This window comes from Epinephelus moara, chromosome 9 (assembly GCF_006386435.1).
Source record: "Epinephelus moara isolate mb chromosome 9, YSFRI_EMoa_1.0, whole genome shotgun sequence".
NCBI lineage: Eukaryota > Metazoa > Chordata > Actinopteri > Perciformes > Serranidae > Epinephelus > Epinephelus moara.
In genome coordinates this window covers 20550671-20575430 of record NC_065514.1, presented here as the reverse complement: position 1 = coordinate 20575430, position 24760 = coordinate 20550671, and the positions used below count along the sequence as shown (strand labels likewise).

The window sequence follows — 24760 nt, the reverse complement described above, 5'->3', positions numbered from 1 at the left end:
GTGTCTGTGTACTGTTCATCAAACTGTAAATGAATGGTGGCCAGTAGTCTCCAGATGCTGATGTTAGTGAAACCCACACCACAAACATCAACTTGTCTAATGTAGGTCAATTAATTAAGAGTCATTTGAACATTTGAAACCATAGTTGGTTTGGCTTCATGTTTATAATGACTGGAATTGAAACAAAAATACTTTCTTTCTTTCTTTCTTTCTTTCTTGGCTGTGGCTGTTAAACTGTTTGAAATATTATCTGACATTTTTAGACATAACTGAATCATTTCACCACCTAGGATGCAGGTTGGCCCCTTAAGCCCTCTGTTAAAGCATCAAATACCTGTCATGGAAGAAAATGTCAAGTTCTTTACTAAGTAAAAGTTGCACGTCAAGCATTCAACGTGTTACTTAAAGGGAAACTTTGATATTTTGCACCCTGGACGCTATTTTCCCATGTTTTTGTGACTAAGTGTCTAATGGGAACAACAGTTTTCGAAATCAGTCCAGTGTTGAGCGAGAGTGCTGCATCTCTAACTGAGAAACTGCTGTCTCATGTCACAGTGTCTCATGTCACCAGATGTTATCAGTCAACTTGCACTCAGTGGAGTGGTCCGGACCCACCCAAGTCCTTTCCATTATTTTGTCGAACACTTACAGTAACTGAGCCTGTCAGTGGCAAAAACTAGCACTTTTAGTGGATGGATATTGACAGTTTGCTATTGCTCCAAATGGTTTCAAAATTTTTTTGCAACATTATCAGCTTAAGATACTTAAATTATCAAGGAAGAATGGCTCCTGTTAGTGTTATGATTTTTTACTTTACGCTACTGGTTTTATTATTAATGATGCATTGAAGTGTAAACCGTATTTTCATGTTATGGCAAGTCAAGCATGAGCTAATTTTGAACTACTTTATAAGCTGTTGGATAATTTGATCTATCGCAATTAATCACATTTTATATTTTGGCAACATATTACTAAAAACCTTTAACAAAATCGATGTACAACATGGAACGTGCCCATGTGCACTTTACTGGAATTTATTGTTTTTCACCAGCGACTGTCACCGTCATGTTCCTGAATGTATTTTGACAATGTAGTGTGTTATTCTAGTGAAGTTGTCCCAGTAAAACACACTGCACTTGCACGTGAAGGCACGCAGCTGGTCTGCAACAATACCTATGTGTTGTTTTAAAACGGTGCTCACTTGGTACTCACTGGCCCGACACGTAGAGGCTAAAGATGTCCCACACCAGCACCACTAACCTGCACTGTGCATGCCGACCCAGAGGAGATAACCCAGCATGGTCTCCTGTACATAAACAGAAATGGAAACAATGGAAGACATGACAATATTAATATAAAAACTCACTTCACAGAGTATTAGCAACAAATAAAGTTTAAGAAACAATTATAATTATTTTACTTTCTGGAACACTTTCATGAACAACAGGTAATTGTGGGCCAAATGTATTTTAAACGGGGCCCTCACTGTGCATTGACAGACTCGACTTTTCAATATTAAATTAAATCTTTAAGTATAACTGCCGGGCAAATACTAATTAAGTTGTACTCTTAGGATCTCTTGACATTGTAGGAACTCAACTTGTTAATCATCCAAACAACAAAAATGCTTTTAGTGAATTGTTGTTTGTCTTCAGTTGATATTTATTGCATCGTCTTCCTGAGGGACCCGTGCATCGCGTGTTGAAATCTTTTTCTCATCAAAGGGGGACATTGTGAAGCTGGAACGAAACATGTTAAACAAGCCTACAGACGTCCCATCTTTATTGCATATTACATGCTACAGTGACTCATACAGTGGAGGGGCGGAAAACACATTAACATAACCATGAAGAGATGTCAGTTGTTAACCTGAAACACAATGATTTAAACAAAGCAAGTCACTATAAAAGGACACTATAGGCACAAAAAGACAAAGAAAAGAGATTTGCCATTTGTTTTATATTAGGATTTACAATTCTATATTAAACTGAAACAGCTGCAGTGATGTGGATTGTTTGTCTGGCTATTGTTATACGTTCATATAAACTCTGTGGGGAGTTATTGTTATTCCTATCTGAGGGCCTGTCATTGCTCTGTGGAGACTTGACATCAAAAATTGAGGTGCTCATCCCATCAGTGGCACAAATAATGAAAGAGGGCTCTTCAGTGTGAGTGACGCGTCTCTTCCTCACACCCCATGTGGTGGTGATTCGTTCAGCTTACTCATGTTTCTCCTCCAAACAAATTAATATTTATTATAGTCACTCAAGTATTCAGCTCAGCGGACTTATGACACCCCCCGGACCGTGCGGCGCTCTCACATAAAGGAACTCTGTCAGATGGGTCTATTTTCGGTGACCATTATCTTCTCAACTCTGCCTGCATGAGACAGAGGAGGGTCACAGAGGAGTCCTTTGGTGACACTGCTGCGAGATATCAATAAACAATACGGCCTCTGTCTGTCGTATCTCTGAGCAGGCTGTGTCCTGGCCTGAGATGTCATATGCAGTGACGTGTAAGAATATCTCCTATGCGAAATCTGCTCCAGTCGTTAATCAAATGTATTTTCTGCTGCCAAACAAATTATCATAATCATGAGGAAGGAGGAAAGTCACAGGGCTGATGCGTCAGTTTAGTTAATCTATTACTGAATGCTGGAAACGAGTGTTTCCTATGCAGTTATTCTGCTTTCTACAATATGTAGGGGGGGCTGGGCATGATTGTAACAACAGGATGGTTGTAATAGCATCACTTTCATCAAGGGATGACCTATGAGGTATGTAATACATTTGTATGACCACCTCCTCTCTGACCTTGCATGGATAATTTCATAGCTGTGTGAAGAAGTGTGCAGATTTTAAAGCCCAAACACTGATGTTCAGGTATAAGAGTGATTTTTTGGACCAAGTCTAAATTTTGATTAGTCTGATACTGTTGAAGTTAGAATTCTATAACTTATATTACATTAGAGAGCAGACTCTTGGGTATACGCTGCTACAACTCGTTAAACAACAGCCGACAGGGGTGGGGATGGTTGTAACAGATTATTTAAATGTGTTACTACTAACCCTGATTACAACTAAACACATTTTCTCTATGTATCTATATTCTTTCTTCAGCATGCCAGGAGAGTTGGTGAGAAAAACTGATCAGATGAGGTGAGGCAGGGAAAGACAGTAAGGTCTGACCCTAAAGAATACTCTATCTGCCATGTGACATTGAGCAGGTACTGCAAGAAATTACAAAACTTCACAGAAGAGGATCAACACAGCTGCTCTGTGCGAGCTATAACAACAGAAGTCTTCAGTGCCAGTCTTGACTGGTTACCTGACTGAAGCAGCAGACTTGTATTTTGGACTAAGTCCACATGACGTACTAAGAATCTGACAGGTAGAGGTTAGTGAGTTAGACCTTAGTAGGAATTGGTAATTTGTCTGTCAAATTTTTTAAAAGTTTAATTTTATGGCTTTTTTGCCTTTATTTTGACAGGACAGTTTAAGCGTGAAGGAGGGAGAGAGGCAGCAAAGCGCCATGGGCCAGAATCGAAGCCATGGCCAATGCGGCAGACATAGCCTTTGTGCACTGGACGCTTGCTCTACGCAGTGAGCTACTGGGCATCACATATGTAACATTCATTTTATGTACATTTTTTTTGTGTAGTTTTTAATTCTCTGACATAAAATTTCAGCAAGTTATAGGTACTGACACAAAAACAGAAACATTGCCGGTCTCCCTTTAAATAAATCTTGATATTGATGAAATGTAATTTGTAATATTAAATGATAATAATATTATGTAATATTGTAATGATTATTTCAAAATGATTGGATTGGTCTTTTAAACATTAGATAGCGTAAACTGTCCACCAGAATGTCTTAAAGCCAAAGGTGATGTCTTCATATCGCTTGTTATTATCTTTATTAGTCTATTATCACAGAAATGATCATAGCATCAAAACTGTTGCCAATTTCTCATTCTTGTCAATTGATCTGCTAATTATGGTCAATTAGTTTTAGCATTAATAATATGGACTTTCTGATATTCCACTACAAATGCATTTAAGTGATTTTCCATGCATGAACAGTAATACAGTCATACTAACATAGAGCAAATAACACATTTATAAGATAAACACAGTATATACGCACTGTACATACATGTGTAGCTATGTATATATAATCATATTTTGATACATTACATTTACTACAATTTCAATACATTATGTAGCAATAGGTGTTGTATAATTGTTACCTATATACAATGTGGAAACTATATTAAAACTGTAGTTTACTAAACTTCAAGCTACTTCACAATGAAAAGAAGGTCAATTGTTTCTTAACTACTCTCAAAAAATTTAAGCTTGTCAAAGTAAAACCATTTTCTGAGTCTGGAAACTCACATATTGTACACGGAGGTACAACTGAACTGTCACTGAGTAAAGTTTAGGTGGGTTTGGTTTAGGGACTAGGGCAGGCCTGTGCTCAACTATGCAGCCTGAGGATGTCTTTAAAGGGCAAATTGTACAAGTGCATTGTATTCAATCGCAGACATTTTGGTTGCAAACCAGAGGTGATATCAGTCAAAGGGTGCAGGGTGTCTACAGGTACAAGACAGTTAAATTAAATGCTTTTTAAGACCCTTTCAAGACACCTTTAACCAAATTTAAGAAAGATTTTTGGACAGATCATGTTTTACTTATTCAAGCATTGCAGGTAAGCATTGCAAGCAGAGGTAACTGTTATGTAGGAATACGATTATTAGAGTGAGTTAAATCAATCTTTATTTTGCCAACAGGTAAGTGCAAGTACTAAGTAAAATGACAGTATTATAATTCTTAAAAGTTTTGTTACATTATAAATGTGGACTTTTACATAGAAAGGCATCACTCATTTTCACAAAAATGAATTGAAAGATGCATAAATGAAACTAGATAAAATGTATGTAGCAGTTAAGACCTTGCAAATTCAGGTTTAAGACTATTCAATGATTTTTAAGGCCTAATTCTTATAAAATTGAATTTAAGATTTTTAAGGACCTGCAGACACCCTGAGGTGATTGTCATTGTATGACAAGCGTGGCCAATAAACTGTGGCATTGTGCCATATTGTATGGCACAAATGTCATGAGAATACTATACATATAAAGTTTTTAATTAACAACATAAACTACATGTCCCAAAGTAGCTAACTACACTGAAAAGGCCACTGAGATCTGGATGTAGTTCAGCTGCCACCCACTGCACCACTGCAAACTGTAGGTAAACAAGCAACTGCACCACATGGAGTTAACCCCTCCCTGACACGGTCTGTTTATATATCACAAATTTCCATGTTCAGACTAAGATTTATACTCAACACTGCTTATATTTTGTATTTATATTGGTTCGATTTTTAAAAAATAAATTATTATTGCTTACACCCTTGCCTCATTCTACATGTAAATATGTGTGAATGTTTTTATATGCACCATTGTGGAAGACACATCTGCAGTTTTTCATGCTTGCATTGTGAATAAAGTTCTTGAATACTGAATCTAGTAGCCATTCTATAGGGGTTTGATAATCAAAGCACATAAATAAGAAGGAACAAAACATGTAATACATTTATTTAATGCATAAATGTAATCATCATATCAGCAATCAGTGCTCTAACTGTATGTGTAATTGTAAATGTAAGTTAATTTGACAGTACATATCGTCGAGTCGAGCAGATTCAGATCTCTCAGCTCCTGCTTCACTGAACTTCTCCCGATGAACTCTAAATAACCTTGAAGAACCACACACAGTTCTGACAACACTCCGCTCCGCTTTCAAAATGACTCAGTGTTTTATTATATTGCACCGTATGCCAGTTCGCATTACATTCATGCTTTTGAGCTTGTTTATATAAGTATGATTTCCTTTCATTCATTCTTTTTACCTGCTTATTCCTGTTCAGGGTAAATGGGAGCCTGGAGGCTATCCCAGCATGCACTGGCAAGGGGAGCATTGCAGGGAGATGTTTTCAGAACAATTTAATATTCCTGTTGAACCAAAACGAAAGGAACAAATGGTTTTTACATTGCATTAGAAATAGGATGAGTGGTTGGAGTGTAGCTGAGATGTCGACTTACTCTGTGGCGCTTTAGGGATGAAGAGGGCAGAGAGAATTGTGAGGACTGATGCGGAGGATCACTGCAACACCTAGATCACAGAAACTGACTTTCAATTATGACAGAAAATCCATGTCAATAAATTGAAAGTTATGTCTGGAACTTTAATTTCATGAAGACAAATAAATTCAAGACCATTACAGATCATTTCAATCATAAGACATGAGATAAACCAGTTAAAATAGTTTAAGAAGTTTAAGAGGATCTGGTCCAGTGGATCTATACTGTAAAACACACCAACAAACATCAACTCATGCCAAGCAACAGAAAGACTTTTCGCCTTTGTACAAAAACAATTAAGCTCTTTGAAATGTTGCACAAGTCAGAGCCAAGTTTCCATACATTTTACAAAAACAAATTATATGAATTCAGAGGATCCCACCATAACAAACGAAACATCAGTGCCTGTCATTTAACACAATGAAACCATGTGAGAACATGACGGAAAGGAATCCATACAATGAAGACTTGGCTCAGTACCATGCAGATACTTCAAGGATGGGTAGGGCGCACACAAATGCTTGAAAGCAAACATGTATTGACAAGAAGCTCCAGCCCATGAGCAAACAAATATGAGCCTTAATACCGCTGAATAACAGATAAGTCAGAGTGGATTTAAAGTGTCAGCGCTGGGATTTCTACCCTTTTATTGAACAGCCATCTTTAGCAGCATTTCACGTGTTAAATTAAAACCAGAGAGCTTCTTGGAACAGCAAGTGTTTGGTTGTTGGAAGAAGCCGGTCTCCCCTGGCACATGAACACAAAATGAGTTTGATTCTTAAAGGACTGGGGTAGCTGTGTGGAATCCAGTTTTGCAGAAGATGAAAGGCGGGTAGAGCTTGTAAATCATGACGGGTGATGGAAAGGCTTTCTCAGGTGCCACATCTTAGCTGGATCAGTCCTCCTTTTGTGGTGTGTGCGGTGTTGCCCCGGGCTCACCTTGACAAGAACCCGCTTATTGAATGACCAGATGCTCCAAGGTGTGTATGGGTTACATTTGTATGCCATAAATCTGGAGTGGAATACATATAGGCTAACATAAGCTATCAAAGTGTCCTCTGCGCCCATCTCGCGTATTTACAAATATGTTCTAGTAAATAGCAAGTGAAGTGGGACTCTTAAATTTGAGATGTGTATAGCCATCAGACGGAACTTGACACCCGGTGCGCAACGAGAGCGCGCGGAGATCAGGTTAGAAACATGCATCGCAACAGAACATCTCCAAATCACATTCCGCATACTGAAATCTAATCCGAGGACATCAGGATGTGTGACATAATCCCCAAGACATCTGAAAACTGCGCTCCTCTAAACGGGGCTCCAGGGGTGGTTTGGAGAAATATGTGGACCTCTGTTTGCTCTTGTGGGGATATATAAAAGAGGGGCGGACACCAACTGCCCCAAACGTCAGAGCGCACTTAACTATAAATCTCTCCAAACTGCCCTCTGCGCCCGGTGCGGTGTTATGCGCAGACATCTGTCCTGCTTCAGTCCACTATGAGGACAGCGCGTGTGGAGACTCTTCGAGCTACATAGTCACTATCTGACCTGGAGGAAATGGAGAATAAACACCCCCGCCTGTGTTGTTTACCATGTCAAGATGTTGTCAGATGTTGGCGATTATGAACATTTGACGCAGTTGTGGATATAACGACGCTTTAACTGTTTTACCAAGAGGCAGACAAGAGCTCCTCGCGCTCTGGGACACACATATTGTGCATCTTTTTTTTTCTCGCTGGAGACGCTGATGTCTTCATTGGACTCCTTTCAGTCGGAGATGGTGGAACTCTCTCGGATTTCCAACGTGGAAACGTAGCATCCAATTAATCAGCGACTGCAACTGTACCCCAGTAAGGCGCAGTGGCACTTGGTCCGCTCTCTTCAACACCTACCTTTGGACTCCAAAGTGTGGAAAGACGCATGGTTTGGTCGCTGCGCCGGACCGGAGTATGAAAAACACACCTGGTGCGTTATTTCAGCTTTTTTCCCTATCAGGACATAAACCGAATTTGAACTCGTTTTAAGGAAATTTTCGGATCGTGGCTGTTGAACGATTCATGCAGCTGATTCCGCTTGGGACACCAAATGAGTCGCGTTTTCTGTTTTGGATTTTAACGCCAACAGCCAAGCGAGTTTCAGGTCTGCATGGGCCATATTTAAGGTAAGGAAAACATTATATTTTTATCATTTGAGAGCGCAAAATAATTCTCATATCCTCAGATTAATTGTGCGCAAAAGTCACACAAGCCTCGCTTTAATTACCTGCGTAAAAAGAGAAAATCAAAATAGACAAAAATGCAACTTGTGCGTTTGTAAAGACAGTTGTTAGGACTTTTGTGCAGCATGTTTAAGCCCGGTATTTATCCATGCATGGCTGTTTAGGTTTACTGCAGACTCAACATGCCATTAGACAGAGTCACGTAAGCTTTGGGGATCGCCATCTGGCCAAGTCGCACCATTATTTAGGCTATCGTTGCCAACACGCTTTGGTGCGTGCTTTCACCAACGCATTTTTATGTGAGGCGCACCCTCCGTGCCTCATTACAAGTAGCAAGAGCTCGCCAAATATCACAACATGAACATATTGTATAAATCTCACAGGTCAGCAGATAATAAATAAGTAGTGAGCTGTTTGTGAATCACAAATGTTTGTAATTTTAAATCCACTTTTACGCACAAATTTACGCACTATTCTTTCTTTATTATTTCAATATTTTGGGGGTATTTTGACATTATTAAGTACATAATAATCTATTTTTCATTGTGAGTTATTTATTTGGAATTTTCTGATAGGTTTACTCTGGTATTCACATTGACAACAAACCCCACTATGAGACAGAGACAAATTGAGATCAAAGCCTTTTGACATGATGACACACAGTTATTAATACACAATGAGTCAGCCTGGCCACACTGTCTCAAACTCTTTGATGACTTCATTATAAACAAGAGTTGGCACACACTGTGACTGGACTATGAGTGTATTTAGAGTCCCTTATATTATTATTTTAATTCATTTCTAATCAGCTTCTTTTATCTTCCTATTTCAAATCAAATATTGTCTCTTATTTTTGCAGCTTTCTTCATAGGAACTGAGTCTAAGATGAAGTTATGGGATGTTTTGGCCACGTGTTTGTTGCTCCTGAGCTCTGTTGCTACACGGCCTCTCTACCAAAACACTCAGCCAGCCAAGAGGACTTATTTCCCCAGCAGCTACAGTGATTCTGCGTCCCTGTCTGTGGAGGACGAAGAGCCAGCGTTCCAGCGTGAAGACCACAACCTGCAGAAGATCGCCATGGAGGATCAATGTAAGGGCGCGCTGCATGTTTTGACAAAATCTTTTATGGTGTGCAGTCACTGTGATAGTCAGATAGTGACGGATAATTGGCCCACATGGGGGTCACAGTATAGATACATGCTGCTTGTGTAAACCAAACACGCAACTAACCATTTAATCATACAGGAAAAAGTTTTCATCTCATTGTCATGCACTGCCATGTGTTGACTTCTGAGAGGATAGTGGCTCATACGAGAGACAGAAATTACTGTTACAGTTGGTCTGCTGGCCAAGTAATTTAGACTAATTACACTTGAGAAACAGCAGGTAACATGATAGCCAGTGGGCTGAGACAACATTGGAGAGTCCTACATTGATAAGGCGCTCAGACGGGCAGGTTATCAGGCGGAAGATCTTAATTTGTGTTTTATTGCTGCTGTGGGTTACATCACACTGATGTCAAAACAAGCCAGCAGCATGAATAAAGAGCACGAGCAGTTCCGATCCCAGAGGTCACTCTCCACATTTCCCCCCTTGTTTATGTTCACCTCTGCCTCTCTGCGACACAGAGACCCATGACCTTTACCCATGTGCCAAAAGCCAGAAATCATAGGTTTTAAGGAGGCAGTGTGAACCAGGTCACAGGAATTTACAGTCGAGAGGCTGGACAACACCGGAAAGTTTCAAGCATCAAGTGAGAGTTCTGTGTTTATGTTCATTTTAACAGCGACGGTGGGCAGGAATTTATTTTGTTTGGATCAATGTGACACTGTATCGTCTTCTCACAGATGTAAGCGCGGCCAAGAACTAGATAAGGAATGGAACATTTGGACAAATGTTTGTCCTGCCACCTCATATTCTTGTTTGGGCCGTGGTGACATCACTGATCTGCTTTGTAACCCAAGACCATTAACTATGCACTAATAGTGTAAACAACACTGTAGCTCCAAGAGAGGATGGGTCTTTTGGATTGTGCATGAAAGAAAACTGTGGTTTTCTCCAACGTTTAAAGGCTGAAATCTGCAGGCAACAGCTGCACGTGACTGATATCAGATTCAGCCAACGACAAAATTATGGCCCAATTTGCCCCATGAATCACTCCGTTTGCTGCCATTGGCCCCGTCTATCAGCAGGTGTACACTGTAGCCACCCTGCCTGTCAGCTGACACACAATAGAAGGTGTCTAAATCAAAGGGCAGGTGTGTCTAAACAGATTGGCTCAGGCTCACCTGATACACGAGCAGCGGCCCAATCAGATGTGGAGCGCAGGCGGATCAGGTGGCCCGTGCGCTGCCAGAGGAACAGGTAAGACAAGAGAGATCGGTGACACTGCAATAGAGAGGCTGTTAACCACAACACCACCTGCCAGACATCGCACCCCGCCGCCCTGACTCCTTGACACACATCCATACGCTCACAGACGCATGCAGGTGATGTTATTAGGGTTGGACTGATTGATTCATTTCAGAACAATATGTCTCCATGATCATACGTTACATTCTCTGATGCCAGACCTGCAGGCGTTGGAGTAGACTTTACTCCTTAATAGAATCAACATGTAACACAGGAGGGTCCAAGGCTTTCAGTCAGTCCTGATCGCTCCTCGCAGCAGATGGTGGAGAGCTGTGCTGGTGCATGTTTTGAGTTTCAAGCAGACTACAATCTGCTTCATCTAAGTGACTCAGAGCATATGATTTCCTTTTATTTGGCCTTTTGAAGTCTTGGCATTCTAAAATTACACCCATGAAAGATTTAAATGAGGGAAAAATAATCTCTCGCCGCGTCTCTCCTGGTGGTGTAATTGGTCTGTGCCTACTGTATCAATACAGGCAATTGGCGTGTGAAAGCAAACAAGGTTAACTTAAGCTTTATAGCTGAACAACCTTTTAACGACTGAGGTTATATGAGATTGAGGCCTAATGCAGGCAGCATGCCGGGCCATGTTATTCATGCGAAATCAATTCTGCCCGCATTACAGATGTACAAATGCTCTTCCTCTCTGACTGCAACAATTCTCAAAACGGAATTGACAACACCCTCTGAACTTCAGCCTCCAACTCATCCCCCAACAGCCATCTTGAAAAGAGTGAAAGCAGGGCACCTGCACGTCCATGAGAACAACTCTGGGCTGCTCTCTGCATTCCTCCGCCTGAGACTAATCTATAAATCAGCATGCACTGTTTCTGATCTGCACATTTCTCAGTATTTATGGACATTGTCTGCATTTGTGTCAGCACATATTCTTGGACACTTAACCGTGCATATGCTGGCTGACCATAAGCATGTACAGTCAACGACAACGTGCATCATTTATTCTGCACGAATGGTTTCTCAGTCTGGATGGTTGGGCTGATTGATTTGGTAGATGTTCTTTTGCTGACATTTCTGGTTATGCAATGTTTTCATAACCCTCATGTCGTTTTACTCTGTTTGTTTCTTTCCCACGAGGATATTTAAAGTTTTATTTATCTGCTCGTGCAGTCTTAGAAAGTAGGAAATCATTGATAACCATGTTGTTAAGTTTTGTTGAGTCGACTTTTCAGAAAGTCCATGTCAGTGATAAAGCTATTATTTTAATACCAGCTTTATAAGTGAATCTGTTTCCTCTGCATCTTTCAGATGACATCGCAGGCCCCTATCCAGATCAATTTGATGATGTAATGGATTTTATTGAGGCTACCATTGGCAGACTCCGTCGATCGTCGGATCCCAGCGGAGGCTCCAGGGGACGGAGGGAACAGAGACAGAGAGGAGCAGCAAACACAGGAAGCACGAGAGGTGAGAGGAGAGGACATGGCGACAGGAAGCGTGGCCGGGGGCGAGGGGGAAGTCGAAACGGTAAAGGAGGACGAGGCGAGAAGGGGAGGGAAGGGATATCGGTGCAGACCCGAGGCTGCTTGCTAAAGGAGGTCCATCTCAATGTGACGGACTTGGGGCTGGGCTACCAGACTAAGGAGGAGTTGATCTTCCGGTACTGCAGCGGCCCCTGCGTGGAGGCGGAGACCAACTACGACAAGATCCTCAACAACCTCACACACAACAAGAAGCTGGATAAGGACACACCCTCTCGCACCTGCTGTCGACCAATCGCTTTCGACGATGACTTATCTTTCTTGGACGACAATGTGGTGTATCACACGCTGAAGAAGCATTCTGCCAGGAAGTGTGGCTGTGTCTGAGGAAGTGACAGCCGTGACCAGCGTCTGTGAACTAAGGATCACATTTACAAGCTGGTGGGATCTCTGTTGGAAGTGGGCATACGAGGTCAAAGAGGGAGTTTACTGTTTCTAATTTTTGTCAGTAGACATCAAAGACGATGGAGCAGCAAAAAGGTGTATTCAACTTTGACAGTCCATGCTCAGTCCATCAGAACCCTGACCAGCATTTGACTGTTCAATCAGACACATGCAGAAATGTACGAGGCCTGTACCGATTCGCAGGAGAAACGATACTGTTACACTTCCAGATTTGCTAACTGTGCTGTCAAAAAAGGTGAGAGTGAAAAAAAAACTTCTGACAAAGTTGGCTCTTTTTTCTGGAGGAATTCATTTTCCCAGGAACATCACTTTTTCCATAGCTGGCTCCTAAGACTCCAGATGAACACAGAGATTTGAGGAGTATATTCAGCTGCGGTCTAAATCACTTTCACTGCATAGTCTGGATGTTGACATTTACATTCAGAGCCAAGGGATGACAAATAACCACGCCGGAGTTCAGCAAAGACTTTTTGGTGCAACGCATCTACAGAAAATCCAATCATATATATATATATATACATACATATTTATATGTATATATATATAAATATATATATATATATATATTATACACGTGTGTGTAAGAGGTATATTTATTAAGATGGGAATTAACTTATTGTTATTTATTTCAAACCATTTTATGAAAGAAATTGTCGTATTTCTTATTTATTTAAAAGCTTTGTTTGTCCTGGATGGTGCCAATGTGGAACATTTTCTCAAGCAAAGTCTAAAAAAAGGTGATCCAGTACTGCTAAACACTCAAACACACATCCTAATGATGCTTATCTGCTTCACTCAGATTCCAGAGTTTCTCAATCCATGACTCCAAAGGATCATAATTTGCTACCACGTTAGAATGAGACACAGAGGAGGGGACCAATAGAAGATTTTTGACTGAAGTGATCTGTAGTTTTGGAGCATTTTGAGAGACGGCAGGGTAGATTCTTCACCTCATTTTCTCCGATGTGACCATGCTAAGACAGGGGGAGGACTTCAGATGTTGCTCTCTCAGCACATGATTCTTTGCTGCTGTTTATTTTCAAGACCCAGAATAGATTTAACATCACTCCAACGAGGAGCCATCACATCTTGTAATTGATGTCCAAAATCAACATGAGCGTAGGGGTCTCTCTGAGGATCTGCAGGTGCCTTTGAGGATGCATACTTTGAGTCCAGAAGCTGCTAGAATGCCTGCCTATCAGCATACGTTACCCGAAACCTCACTCTGGCCTCGCACCAAGTCTGAGCAAAGGCTCTGCAGCGGTAACTGTCCCAATAGGCTTTAAAGTTCACAGGACTGCTTGTGTTTCTGTCTCGACTCTGACAGACAGGTCTTACTCCCCGAAAGGGGATTTGAAAGTGATCCTCTAACATGAGTCTTAACCAAATATCCCCGTGGGCAAAGGCATATTGGTGAAGGCAGTTTAAGGAAGATCTAGCTACTGTAACGGCTGTCATCGCGCAGCTGATGTAAATATCTCGAGACTACTCATTTGGACAAAAGATGTTTTGGAGCTGCGGAGGGAAGACGATGGGTAGGCTCAATGTGCTTTCTACATGTAATCACTTGTTCAGCCAAGTTTATTCCCATACACAAATACACATCCAGGAAAACAGGAGGGTCTTTAAAAGCATGTTGCTGTGCCCATCGAGACCCTGCGAGGGGATCCTTTTAAGTGGAACAAAGAGAGCCCTCGGGTAGGTCTTGATGTTAGCACGGATTAGGGACCAAGGTATCTGTGCCCACCCAGCAGCAAGCAAGCCAGCTTTACTGTGTAATCCCCCTGCACACAGAACAAATCCACTGCATCAAGCTGAATTTAGGCCAAACACTACACAGAGAGGAGAAAAAAAACTCGTAGCTTTTATCACAGCATACCTCATCAATTGGATCATCTTCCCCTTTAACAACTGATTCGTGCATAAGCCTTTCCAGATGAGAATGTGCAGTTAGGAGACTTCCCAGAAGCCTCAGAGCGCACCGCTACTCCCCGATACCATACATTAAAGTGTGTAAACTGTGACCACTAGCCCTCTCATCTTCATGACTGTTTGCTCAAATGTTTTCTTGGTGTTTAGTCCTGTGGTTTTCATACAAAGGTAAACAAGCAAAAAGGTAAAGATGCGAAGGAATCCTCAGTGTTAGTATTAGAAGAAAGGATTGGATTTCTTTCTCACTCGTTGTGGTGTTAACACCTCTGTGAAAAAAAAACTGTCATGTCGTCTCACTTGTTTTGTGTTACAGAACCAAAGCTCTCTGCAAACTTTATTTTTGTACAATATTCATTTTATAACTTTTTACAGAATTAAACTTGTTTCTATTAAACGAGCGTGTCTCCTGGTATTCTGCCGTGTACAGTAATGCACCGGTGCCAGATGGTGCTAATTTGCCTGGGACGTGTTTACACAAGCATCATGTAAAATTGAGGATGAAAATTTGGGTTAAAAGGAGAATTGCGGGAGTGGTTTGAGAGATGGCCTTGACAGTGTGGCGTGCATTCCTGAGCGCTAGCCCAGGGTCGTACAGTAAACAAAAGCTAGCCGTAAAGTGCCACTGAGCTGTAAATCAAGGCGGCCGAGAATGTTTCCACTGTGCAGAGAAGATCTGTAAATGCTGATGAGGAGATTGCAGCAGTACAGAAAGCAAGTTATTAAACAGCATTTAAGGTGTGCGTACAAGGTACAAAAGCTTTTGGGGCAAGTGCAAATCAAACCTTAATTTCAAAATCTTTCAGCCCTCATTATTTTTTTTAATCAAAGCTGTTTGAAGTCTGTTTTCCCCCTGCAAAATATGCCAGGTCCCTTCAGTGCTGAGATCTGATAATTGAAGCTGCTCTTATCAATAATTTTATATTAACAATAAATTAAATGAAGGTAAAAGGGGGACGCTTGCAGTGACAAACTTGCAGAAAATTATCTCCCAATTCTACAGCTCTCCTCACCTCTACAAAGTGTTTCAGCATCTTTCAGCTCATTTTGGTCTTAAAGCCCAAGACTTTAACGTTTAGGCTCCATTTCGCCGCTCTGCTCAGCATCCTTTCCACGTGTAGGCAGCTGTTTAGTGCCCTAGAAACCCCAAAAAGCAGACAGACAAAGTTAGCAACTAGCTGGTGAAGATAGTGGAGCATTTAGAAGCACATATTTCCCTTAGGAGCTGGTGGAGACCAAAAACAGAGCAAAAAGAGAGTGAGAATTTGAAGAACATTCAGCTGGTGAGCAGAAAGACCACTACAATTGAATGACATGTCTTTGTAACTGTCGTAGCTGCTGGACGTGTAAATAAGCAACTGTTTGCTAACAAGTCTGCCATGTCAATGTAAAGATACAGTCAGCGATTTTTATCCAGTCCGATACACTTTGTCTAATTCAGCGATAATCTCAAGGTCAAATGGGAATCATTTACTCAGACCAAGCCACACAACACTATTCCAGCCAATCAGCAACATTCATTCTCGTACGTAGGACAGAGAGGCAGCCGTGGGTGTAGAAAAAGTCAACAGCGAGAGCTTGAGGGACGATAATTCGGGCACATGCTAACGTGCTAAACTCCACAGCACAATGTCAATAATCTTTACCCAGAATTGCTGACTTCACCTTTAGATGGTGAGATGTAAATATTCACAAGTTGCTTCTCCTGCATTTAAACTTTTTACTGCACATCTTCAGTAGGAACCAATGGACAAGTAATGAAAGACAAACGAACTCCTGGGGTCTGTTGCCAATTAGGAAAATGCAGACTATCATCAGCGTTATCCTTTAATCCACAAATCTGGGTCCTGCTTATTTATTCTTGTCGAGTTAAATGTGATTTTTATCCTACATGATATCCGGGGCTGACAGCAGTTGGTTGCTTGCGGTCGCAAAAAAAAAAAATTCTTTGGGACTATTTCTTGGGTAGAAAGATGTTTCCATGAAAACTAGTCACACTGTATTCTGTGAAATATTCTGAGTAAGTAGGACACTGTATCTGGTGTTTCTCAAACTTTTTAATGCTGTGAGCAGCAGAAAATCTAGTGTTCACCTCGTCTGTATTAGGAGCAAAGATGTAACCACTGCACGTCCTCTGAGGAAGAACATATTTCTTTGCCATTTGGATGAACTGACCCTTTGACAGGTCTGTATCTTAAAACGCCTGCACCTGGAGGCTATGGTTACAGCTCCACACACAGCCTCTCTCTTTTCCACGTGCCAACTGGTTCATCACATGCTGGTGGAGTGAATCAAACAGCAGTCACTCCTCACCTCCCGCTGCTGACTGAGAACTCTTCTCGAGGAGAGCTTGACGTCAGCCTCTCCCCCCACGAAGCCGATCTCTCTCTCTCTCTCTCAGCTCTCCACTTTAGTCGCTCTTAAAAACTTCACTCACTGTTTTAGTCCTTCCATATTTCTTGTACTGGTATTTGTCTGTCTCATATTCGCTTTATGGCCACAGGAAGTTTGCCAGGACGCAGAGACATTCGATTGTCTGCTTGTAACTTTGGTTGACAAGGAATTTAAGGCCGCTCTACAGTTTCACCCATTGGAAGTCACTAAGTAGAAACACCAGCTGAATGACGGGTATGGATGTGAAGACTTTGCGTGTCGTTGTAAAAAGATAACATCCAATATCACTGTTACTGAGCAACTGGGGGAAAACAGCACAGTATATATGCTATCAAAACCTCCTTGTCATCTCAGCAGTAAAATTCGAAATGTATACAGTCGAATGAACCATATGACTCACTTGTTAAAAAATACTTTTACAGGAAAACACACAGTTAGTTTGTTGCAGTGGGCAGAAGTTGAATTCCTGGGAGATGAGGAACACAATCGCGTCTTTCATTAGATCTGTATGTTGTGGTTTTCTCTGTCAGTTGAAATATATTTAGACACTGTACAGGTCACTTAAAGAAAAAACAGAGAAATGGCTCCACTCTGTTATAGGTGTGCTATGCAGTACAGGTAGTTTCAGATTATTATGCATTTTACAGCCACGCCTCATTTTAAATTTTAAAAGTTTAGTTGTGAAAGCAATTAGAGCCTCTCGAAATATAACACAATTTGGTTCTGGAGCTTGAGCGTGAAAGTTCATCATTCATTTTGAGAATAGTTGTGTGAGAAAATGATCTTAAAATAACATTTCATCCACAAAATGATCAACTTTATATGTCAGTTACTCTCTGTGTGTTAGCTTGTATGCTCAGTGCTTCCCAAACATATGCATTTTTGCCGAATTGTTACAATATACAACACTTCCATCTATGAGTAGTGCACCCTGAGCATGCCATGAGAACGCTACTTGGCCGTAACGCTAACGTTTTAGCAAAAGTACACTTGCTTGGAAAGTACCGAGCACACGACTGGATAAATGAGATTTGGATTACACTGTGTGAGAGTTTGTAAACTGATGTTCTGGTATAGTTTTGCCGTTGTTGAGGCATTATCCCTTTATCTGGAGGCATGCAAGTACTTAAATTTTCTTCACAAATTTAAGGCAACACATGGTGAGTAACTGATATATAAATGCTCATTTTACTGGTGAAATATTCCTTTAACTCAAGGTTGTGTCTCATAGTCTTCCTCAACATCAGTGCGCTGACAAAGGTTGTGAGATGTCGTTGAAAAATACAGAGAAAGGTCGTAAATGGACCTTGAAATTATTGAGATTATTTACATTTTTAATTATAACTTCTTAGCTTTGCATCAGTATTAGAATTGCAGCACTTGCAGTAAATTTTACCAAATTAACAACTGTGCAAAAAGTAGCCTGTAAAACCTTTATTTAAAGCAGTGAGTGAAAACACCGGCCCTGGCCAGGACTGGGTGTACTGTACAGTATATCTGCAGGTTTAAGCCAGTGCCTCATAAAAAACATACTTGGCAGAAGAATCCCTTTGATCAGCTGGTGAAAAAAGATCTATCACTTCACTTTGGGTAAAATATATCGCTATTTGACAAGAGAATACAAATTCCTTTATATAGGTCTTGGGGTGAAACACACTATGTCGGAAAAATCTAAATTAGCGAATGGCTGATTGAAGTTTTGTATATCAAATCCCACAAAGCTACGCAGCTTTACAGTGTAAATCCATCAAAAAAAAGGGAACAGGACTGGCTGCGAGTTTGTGTACTCCTTTGCAATTTACTTTTTTAAAAACTAGCAAACTGTTATTCATAGCTGATGAACACAACCAGACCACAAAATCTGGAGACAATTTATGAGGCATTAGCAAACTCTGGAGATGTGGGAGGAGAGGACAATAGAAATGATGAAAATAAAGTCCATATAATCAAAACAGACATAAAAAGCCAAGTTCCCCCAGAGGTTGATGAATTGCACTGAGAGGAGCATAAAACTGTATAAAACTATATTATGCCTGCACAGTAAAAATGCCTGCACATTTATGTGCTACCCCTTAACACAGAAGCACGCACATAAATACATGTATGCAAACCTTACGAGAGGGAGGACAGAGACTGTACGACTTAGCCACTTAATTGATGCTCCTATGCACAGTTTCTGACACTAACTCAGTGTTTTAGGATTGATCCTGAGACCGTGTAGGTTACGGTGATATATATACAAACACAAGCCCACCCTGTCGGCTATCCTATACAAAATGAGCTGCTGTTGAGGTGCCTCAGATCTTGCGTTTCTTCCACTGGGGCTCCTTGTCAGCTTCCTCATCCTCCTCTGATTCCTCTGCAAACACAGGCTCTGGCTGGGTGCTAAAGGGAAACAAAAGGGGTAATGAGGAAACTTTTTTTAGACATCTTCCCAGCAAAGCAATGAACTGCAAATTAAAGATAATAACTGGATGAGAGAACTGTGACGATACAAATGCTTTGAGAAGTTCAATAATAAAATTTTAGTGCTTTGGCTTTATTGTAAGTCCCAACCAAGCAAAGAGAGCTATGGCAGTGACTATGACAGAGCTCTGCAGCCAGGGTAAAGTGGTGCACTTTATCAGATTTATCTCCCATAATGTATATCACTCGCATATTCTATTAAACTACAGATCTTTTCCTTGCAGGACGTGGAATGGCCTGTTTGATTTGGCACACCGCTTTGTTCCACGTTTACATAGCTGTCTGAGTCTGATAGCGATCTAAAGTCATCCATTACTCTCCTTTCTGCAGTGTGAAGTGTGTACCTGTAAAACTGTACAACTCTTTAAACATTTATGTGTCACACCAGTAGGAAGAAACCCAAGTACCTTCACGATAGCATAAGCGGCACTCCCGATACTCGTCTTACACTGTCGGCTAATGAGAACAAACCCAGAAATGAGAGAAGATGATTGAGCATTGATGCGTGTTTCTTACTGTGTGTACGCCGGGGCAACCCAGTAAGGGTTATCTGAAGCATCCTGGGCGTGACGTAGGATGGCCTCTCGTGGGTTACTGTCATCTGTTTTATCTAAAGCAATGTTCTTCACAATGAATGAAGACAGAGTTCCGCCATGAGCTGCCACTCTCCCTCCACGACCTGTCAGGACACATGATCACTGGATTAGATACAGATAAGACTTATGTATGTAAAAAACACAGCTTTTTAATGTTGGACAGAGTTGTTCCAATAATAAAAATGTAACTGTGAGAACACTGTGCATGACTACATCATGACAAACTATTTTACCAACTCACAGAGACACACATAAACGTTAGCATACCATAGTTATATATAGTTATATAGAATGTGAAAACTTTCATCATAAAAAAACTTAAATCAAAGCTGCTGTCGTAGAACTTGAAAATTCCCCAGTCTGGCACGCCCCAGTGGTTGTATAAACATGGCAGCAGTGTTAATTTTGCTAAAATTTGTTAAAACCGACTAAATACATTCGTAAAAAAACCTTTTCTCCATGACTAAAACAAGACGATGACGAGATGACACCAACGTCGTTAAACACTAACTGGGACTATGTCAACGTGCAATACTGTCACCTGAAAAACAAGAGACTAAAATGAAGTTTGAAGAAAATAATAACTTTACTAAAATCTCTCTTTATTTTCACTGACAAAAAAAGAGGAGACGAAATATTTTTGACTATTTTCATGTCCTGTGCTGCGCACGTTATCGGGACTACACCACCAGCACACAATACACAGTCAGGAGGACTCGGGAGCAACTTACTTACAAAGTCACTGGTTTTGGATTAACTAGACTGAATGAAATGTTTAATGTTTAATATCATCTTATGACTAGAACAGACTAAAACTGTCCTAAAACATTTACAATTTTCTTTGACTACAATAAAAATAAAATGGCCAGACTTTTAGTCAACTAAACCTAAGAAAAAAAAACATCTGAGGTTAACTAAATATGGTAAAAACTAACCAGGACATTTGACACAGCATTAAGACTAAAGGCCTTTGCACACCAAGTCGGCATTTTTCATCCGAAATTGTACCTGATGCCACTGCTGACAGCCAAGGGAGGTAACTCCAGTGAAGACACACAAGGGAGGAAATGTGTCTTTCCATTTTACTTGTAAGTCACAGATAATTGGTCTTAGGTATACGTACGTTTATCTATACAGGCAAGCTGTCTGTTTGATTTCACTCAATGACTTATGGAGACCGGGTGGGATTTAATGAGTTTATACTTCCTCCCACTCCTTTTAAAATGTGTAAATCAAAGTAACTACACACTGACAATTGCTTTTTATAATGCTTTTCAGTATTTGTAACTGTTACATTCTTTCTGTCTGTCTGCGTTTTTGTATGTTCATGTCTCTTTTTACATGTTAGAAATGAATATCAAATGTCAAATACCAAATTTTGTCTCATAATATGAATTTTCACAACGAAAAGAAGGTTTTTGTAGGTAACAGTTTTTATCAGATGACAGATTAAAAAAAGCACATTTGGAAAAAACAGACTTGGTGCCCAAAGGCCTGAAGACTACATATAAAAAATAGCTGACAAAATTAACACTGCATGACAGACATAAACAAATAAAGTTAAATTGAATTAGTCCATGTAAAGCCTGACTTCTACAGGACTGACTGTACATTTCTGTTTGTGTGCAGATTAAAGAAACAAGATAAATCGTGTAAATTGGTGAGCATTAGACGCGCTCGTTGATGTATTTTTGATTTTAGGAGAAACTCAGGCTTCTAGTTTCCCACCGATTCCAGTCAAACGATGATATTTGATGGAACAGAACGTACTTTCCCCACTCATACACCCCTCCAAACAGCATGGGCAACACCGTGTTGCCATAGTATGATGCCATCTTGACGTGACATATGCCATATATTTTTATACTCAATATACTGTGTGTCTTTCTACTAGTAAGAATGATATCAATCCTCTCTTCTAACTCTCCGCCAGAGAGCGAATAAGTATAGCTCCTAAAATGTTGAACTATTCCTTTCACTGTGTAATGTGCTAGAAAGACAATCAGAAATGTATCCATTAGATATACCACTGAAGAATTTGATTTAAGTTTATCACATTACATCACCCTGTATTATTATTGTTTTTTTATATAAAAATGCTACCGTTACTCTTTAACATAGCTGGATATACACAAGTGTTTTGCTCTGTTTTCCGCAGTATTTTATTTCAATTATTGGCATATTATTATCATCATGTTGGTTTTTCATGACCTCAGGTTCTGTTTTGTTCACATTCTTGCTCCAAAAGGTTGTGCGTAAAAGCTGCACTGATCTCTACATACTTCTTTGCTGTTGGCTGCATTTGACTGCACTTAATGGAGTTTTTTTGGGGAGAAAACCTGCTGCTTTCCAAGGAGAACATTGTTACGGTTGTCTTAAAAGATCAAGGCTAGGATACACACGTGCATGTGCACACACACACTTACATTCCCGTACTTAAACACACAGGGATTTCCTGCTGTAGCTGGGCACTGAGGTTGTTTGGGGGATAGAGAGGCACCTCTTTCCATTGCTTGTAAGCATCCAGCCAACCACCAAACATTACCTTCCACTTATGCAAAGTAATTTCACACACAGAATAAACAATATAAAGACAGCCTGACATCTTAAAACCACTGGCCTGCTATCAAGTAGTTAACCTTATTTTTATAAAATGGACCTACATTTTCATTTTCAGGCTATCCAATTTATTTTTCTGTCTTTCTATCATCCTGTGACTCTACATGTTTTTATACTTGTGTACACAGTGATTCCTGATTCACTGTAATCTAGCTGAGCAGTGTTTTGTTTTACTTGTAAAGGCTTAATTGAGAAACGTTTTTTAACTGCAGATTTTAATACAGTAAAGTCAATCAAAGAAACACTGATATACTTAATATATCGATAAGAAGTGCCTTTGTACGCAAAACACTTTATTTGCCTAAGGGTGCTGCATCTTTTCAGAGTTTTGTTGTAAAGTGGACTAAAATTTCTTGCTCAGTAATATTTTTCATGACCCTCTTATTCAAATTTGGTGACTGTATGTATTTTCCGTGGCAACCATGGTAAACCAAGCCCCAAGAAATCGTACTAGACTTTGATGCCAGTTTGCAAGAGTGGCCACACCGTATGAAAACAAATTCTGGGTCTGTTACGTGACGCCATTGGGGCCAAAATGGCTTTTTCCAAAATACTTACATTGGGAAAGAGACATCTATAAAGTTTATTGAGCGACACAACCCATGTTTTCCTATCAGAATTTGATCCATTCAAAAATCTGAAAGAGCCACATGATTAAATAATTTTATACCCATTCAAGTTAGCGGAGGGCTAATTTGGAAGTAGCCAGCTCAGCTAGCGGAAGTTAGCTACATGGCCGGCAAGGTCTAGGTAATTTTACACCCAGGAAGTTGAACTTTTTTGGCTTCGTGCTCCACCGAGCAACTTTGATAGGAGTGACCGGTGCTCTGCTTCCAACACCATATCCAGTTCTCTTGTTAAATCTGTGGTCTAAACTCTTTAGGCATGTTTTTTAAATCCAATCTGAGGACAAACAAATTTGCACTGTATTGTACTGTGGAGGCATTATATAGTCATAGGTGCATATTACTGAGGGATTAGTGAGTGGAAAAGAAAAAACAAAACACGGCAGCAACGAGCCAGCTGGAACACAACGATGCAGGAAATGTTGTCTGGCACCTCGGCTTATTGGAACTAAGCTCCAGCTGTATCCATGATTGTGCATAGGTGTGGCGTTTTTTGTGAGAGTGTGTATTACAGTAACAATACAAACAGGTTGACCATGGGTTACAGAGAAACTTCACAATGCATCATTATGTCCCAGCAGTTAAAAGATATGAGTCAACAGCGGCCACAATGAATCTTTGAGAGGCCAAGTGGGAGCAGAGCTGTTATAGCTCTTGACTTCAGCTGGATTGCATAATAGCGGACACATCAACAACTGTGGATTTGTACATCTGCCTCAAACAGAATCATGCATTCATCCAAGTTAAGAACATGACTAATAATATGCTGTACAACGGTACAACTGTAGCTGTATAATGTTACTATATATACTCATATTCTAATGATGTTGTTTGTTGTGTGTTTTTATTTTTACTCATTAGTTCGCTTTGTCTTGTCTCCCAGGGACTATTGCATGCCTTTCTCGTAACTCTTTTGTCCAAATCCTTGTTACTTTTTTGTTTATTCTGTGAAGTTAATGTTTTGCACTAATAAAAGCAAAAAAAAGAAAATAAGCACGTCACCTGGTCCGGACACAGGAGGCTCAGGCTTGTGGGATTTCTTTGGGTCAAGTCGGTCCTTCTCCAGCTGTTTCCGTGTACTCCGCTGCCGTGCCTCTCTGAACATGGGTAAGGCATGAGCTGGAGACACACAAGGTAAACAAGGATAATCAAGTTGCTTAGGTAACTACAAGATCACATAACACAGCCGCACAAATAAGCAGGCAGGGCTCCTGGCAATATATTCAGTGTTTGAAGCTCGCGTATAGCGCTACGTCACTAAATGAAGACAGAACGCAAAGCTGAGATTTGGCAATGTTTTCAAACAGAACGTGCAGAAACACAATCTCGCCCGCTACTACTGTGCGCCTCGTAGAAGATACGCAGCATTTATGCAAAAACACACACACCTGTTTGACCTGCGGCAGGATCTCTGCTCTTGTGTACTCTTTCTGCCATAGTGCACAC

The 24760-nt window shown here is 40.5% G+C and overlaps 2 protein-coding genes across 3 annotated transcripts in view; one reads left to right on the top strand and one right to left on the bottom strand.

Moving 5' to 3' along the window:
• Window positions 1-7566: 7566 nt before the first annotated feature.
• gdnfa (glial cell derived neurotrophic factor a) lies at window positions 7567-18943 on the top strand. Of its 2 annotated transcripts, none has more exons than XM_050053407.1 (3): window positions 7567-8311; window positions 9228-9458; window positions 12047-18943. In XM_050053407.1, the coding sequence occupies exons 2-3, from the start codon at window positions 9254-9256 to the stop codon at window positions 12604-12606; spliced, it is 765 nt and encodes a 254-aa protein (XP_049909364.1). In that variant the 5' UTR covers window positions 7567-8311; window positions 9228-9253; the 3' UTR covers window positions 12607-18943. The 2 variants fall into 2 exon arrangements, with proteins under 2 accessions (XP_049909364.1, XP_049909365.1); XM_050053408.1 differs by having other exon boundaries at window positions 8108-8115.
• Window positions 18429-24760, bottom strand: part of LOC126395729 (WD repeat-containing protein 70) — a 48041-nt gene continuing 41709 nt past the window's right edge. The window contains exons 16-18 of the mRNA XM_050053405.1: window positions 24317-24433; window positions 19990-20152; window positions 18429-19392 (exon numbers count right to left, since the gene is read on the bottom strand). Coding sequence (XP_049909362.1) covers window positions 19305-19392; window positions 19990-20152; window positions 24317-24433 — 368 coding nt within the window. The 3' untranslated portion in view covers window positions 18429-19304. The remainder of the gene's footprint in view (window positions 19393-19989; window positions 20153-24316; window positions 24434-24760) is intronic.

What these genes read in the sequence shown, in the direction of transcription:
- gdnfa (XM_050053407.1), top strand. Translation starts at nt 9,254, where the DNA reads ATGAAGTTATGGGATGTTTTGGCCACGTGTTTGTTGCTCCTGAGCTCT. An exon ending in GATCGCCATGGAGGATCAAT is followed by an intron (nt 9,459 to 12,046) that starts GTAAGGGCGCGC and finishes TGCATCTTTCAG; the next exon opens with ATGACATCGCAGGCCCCTAT.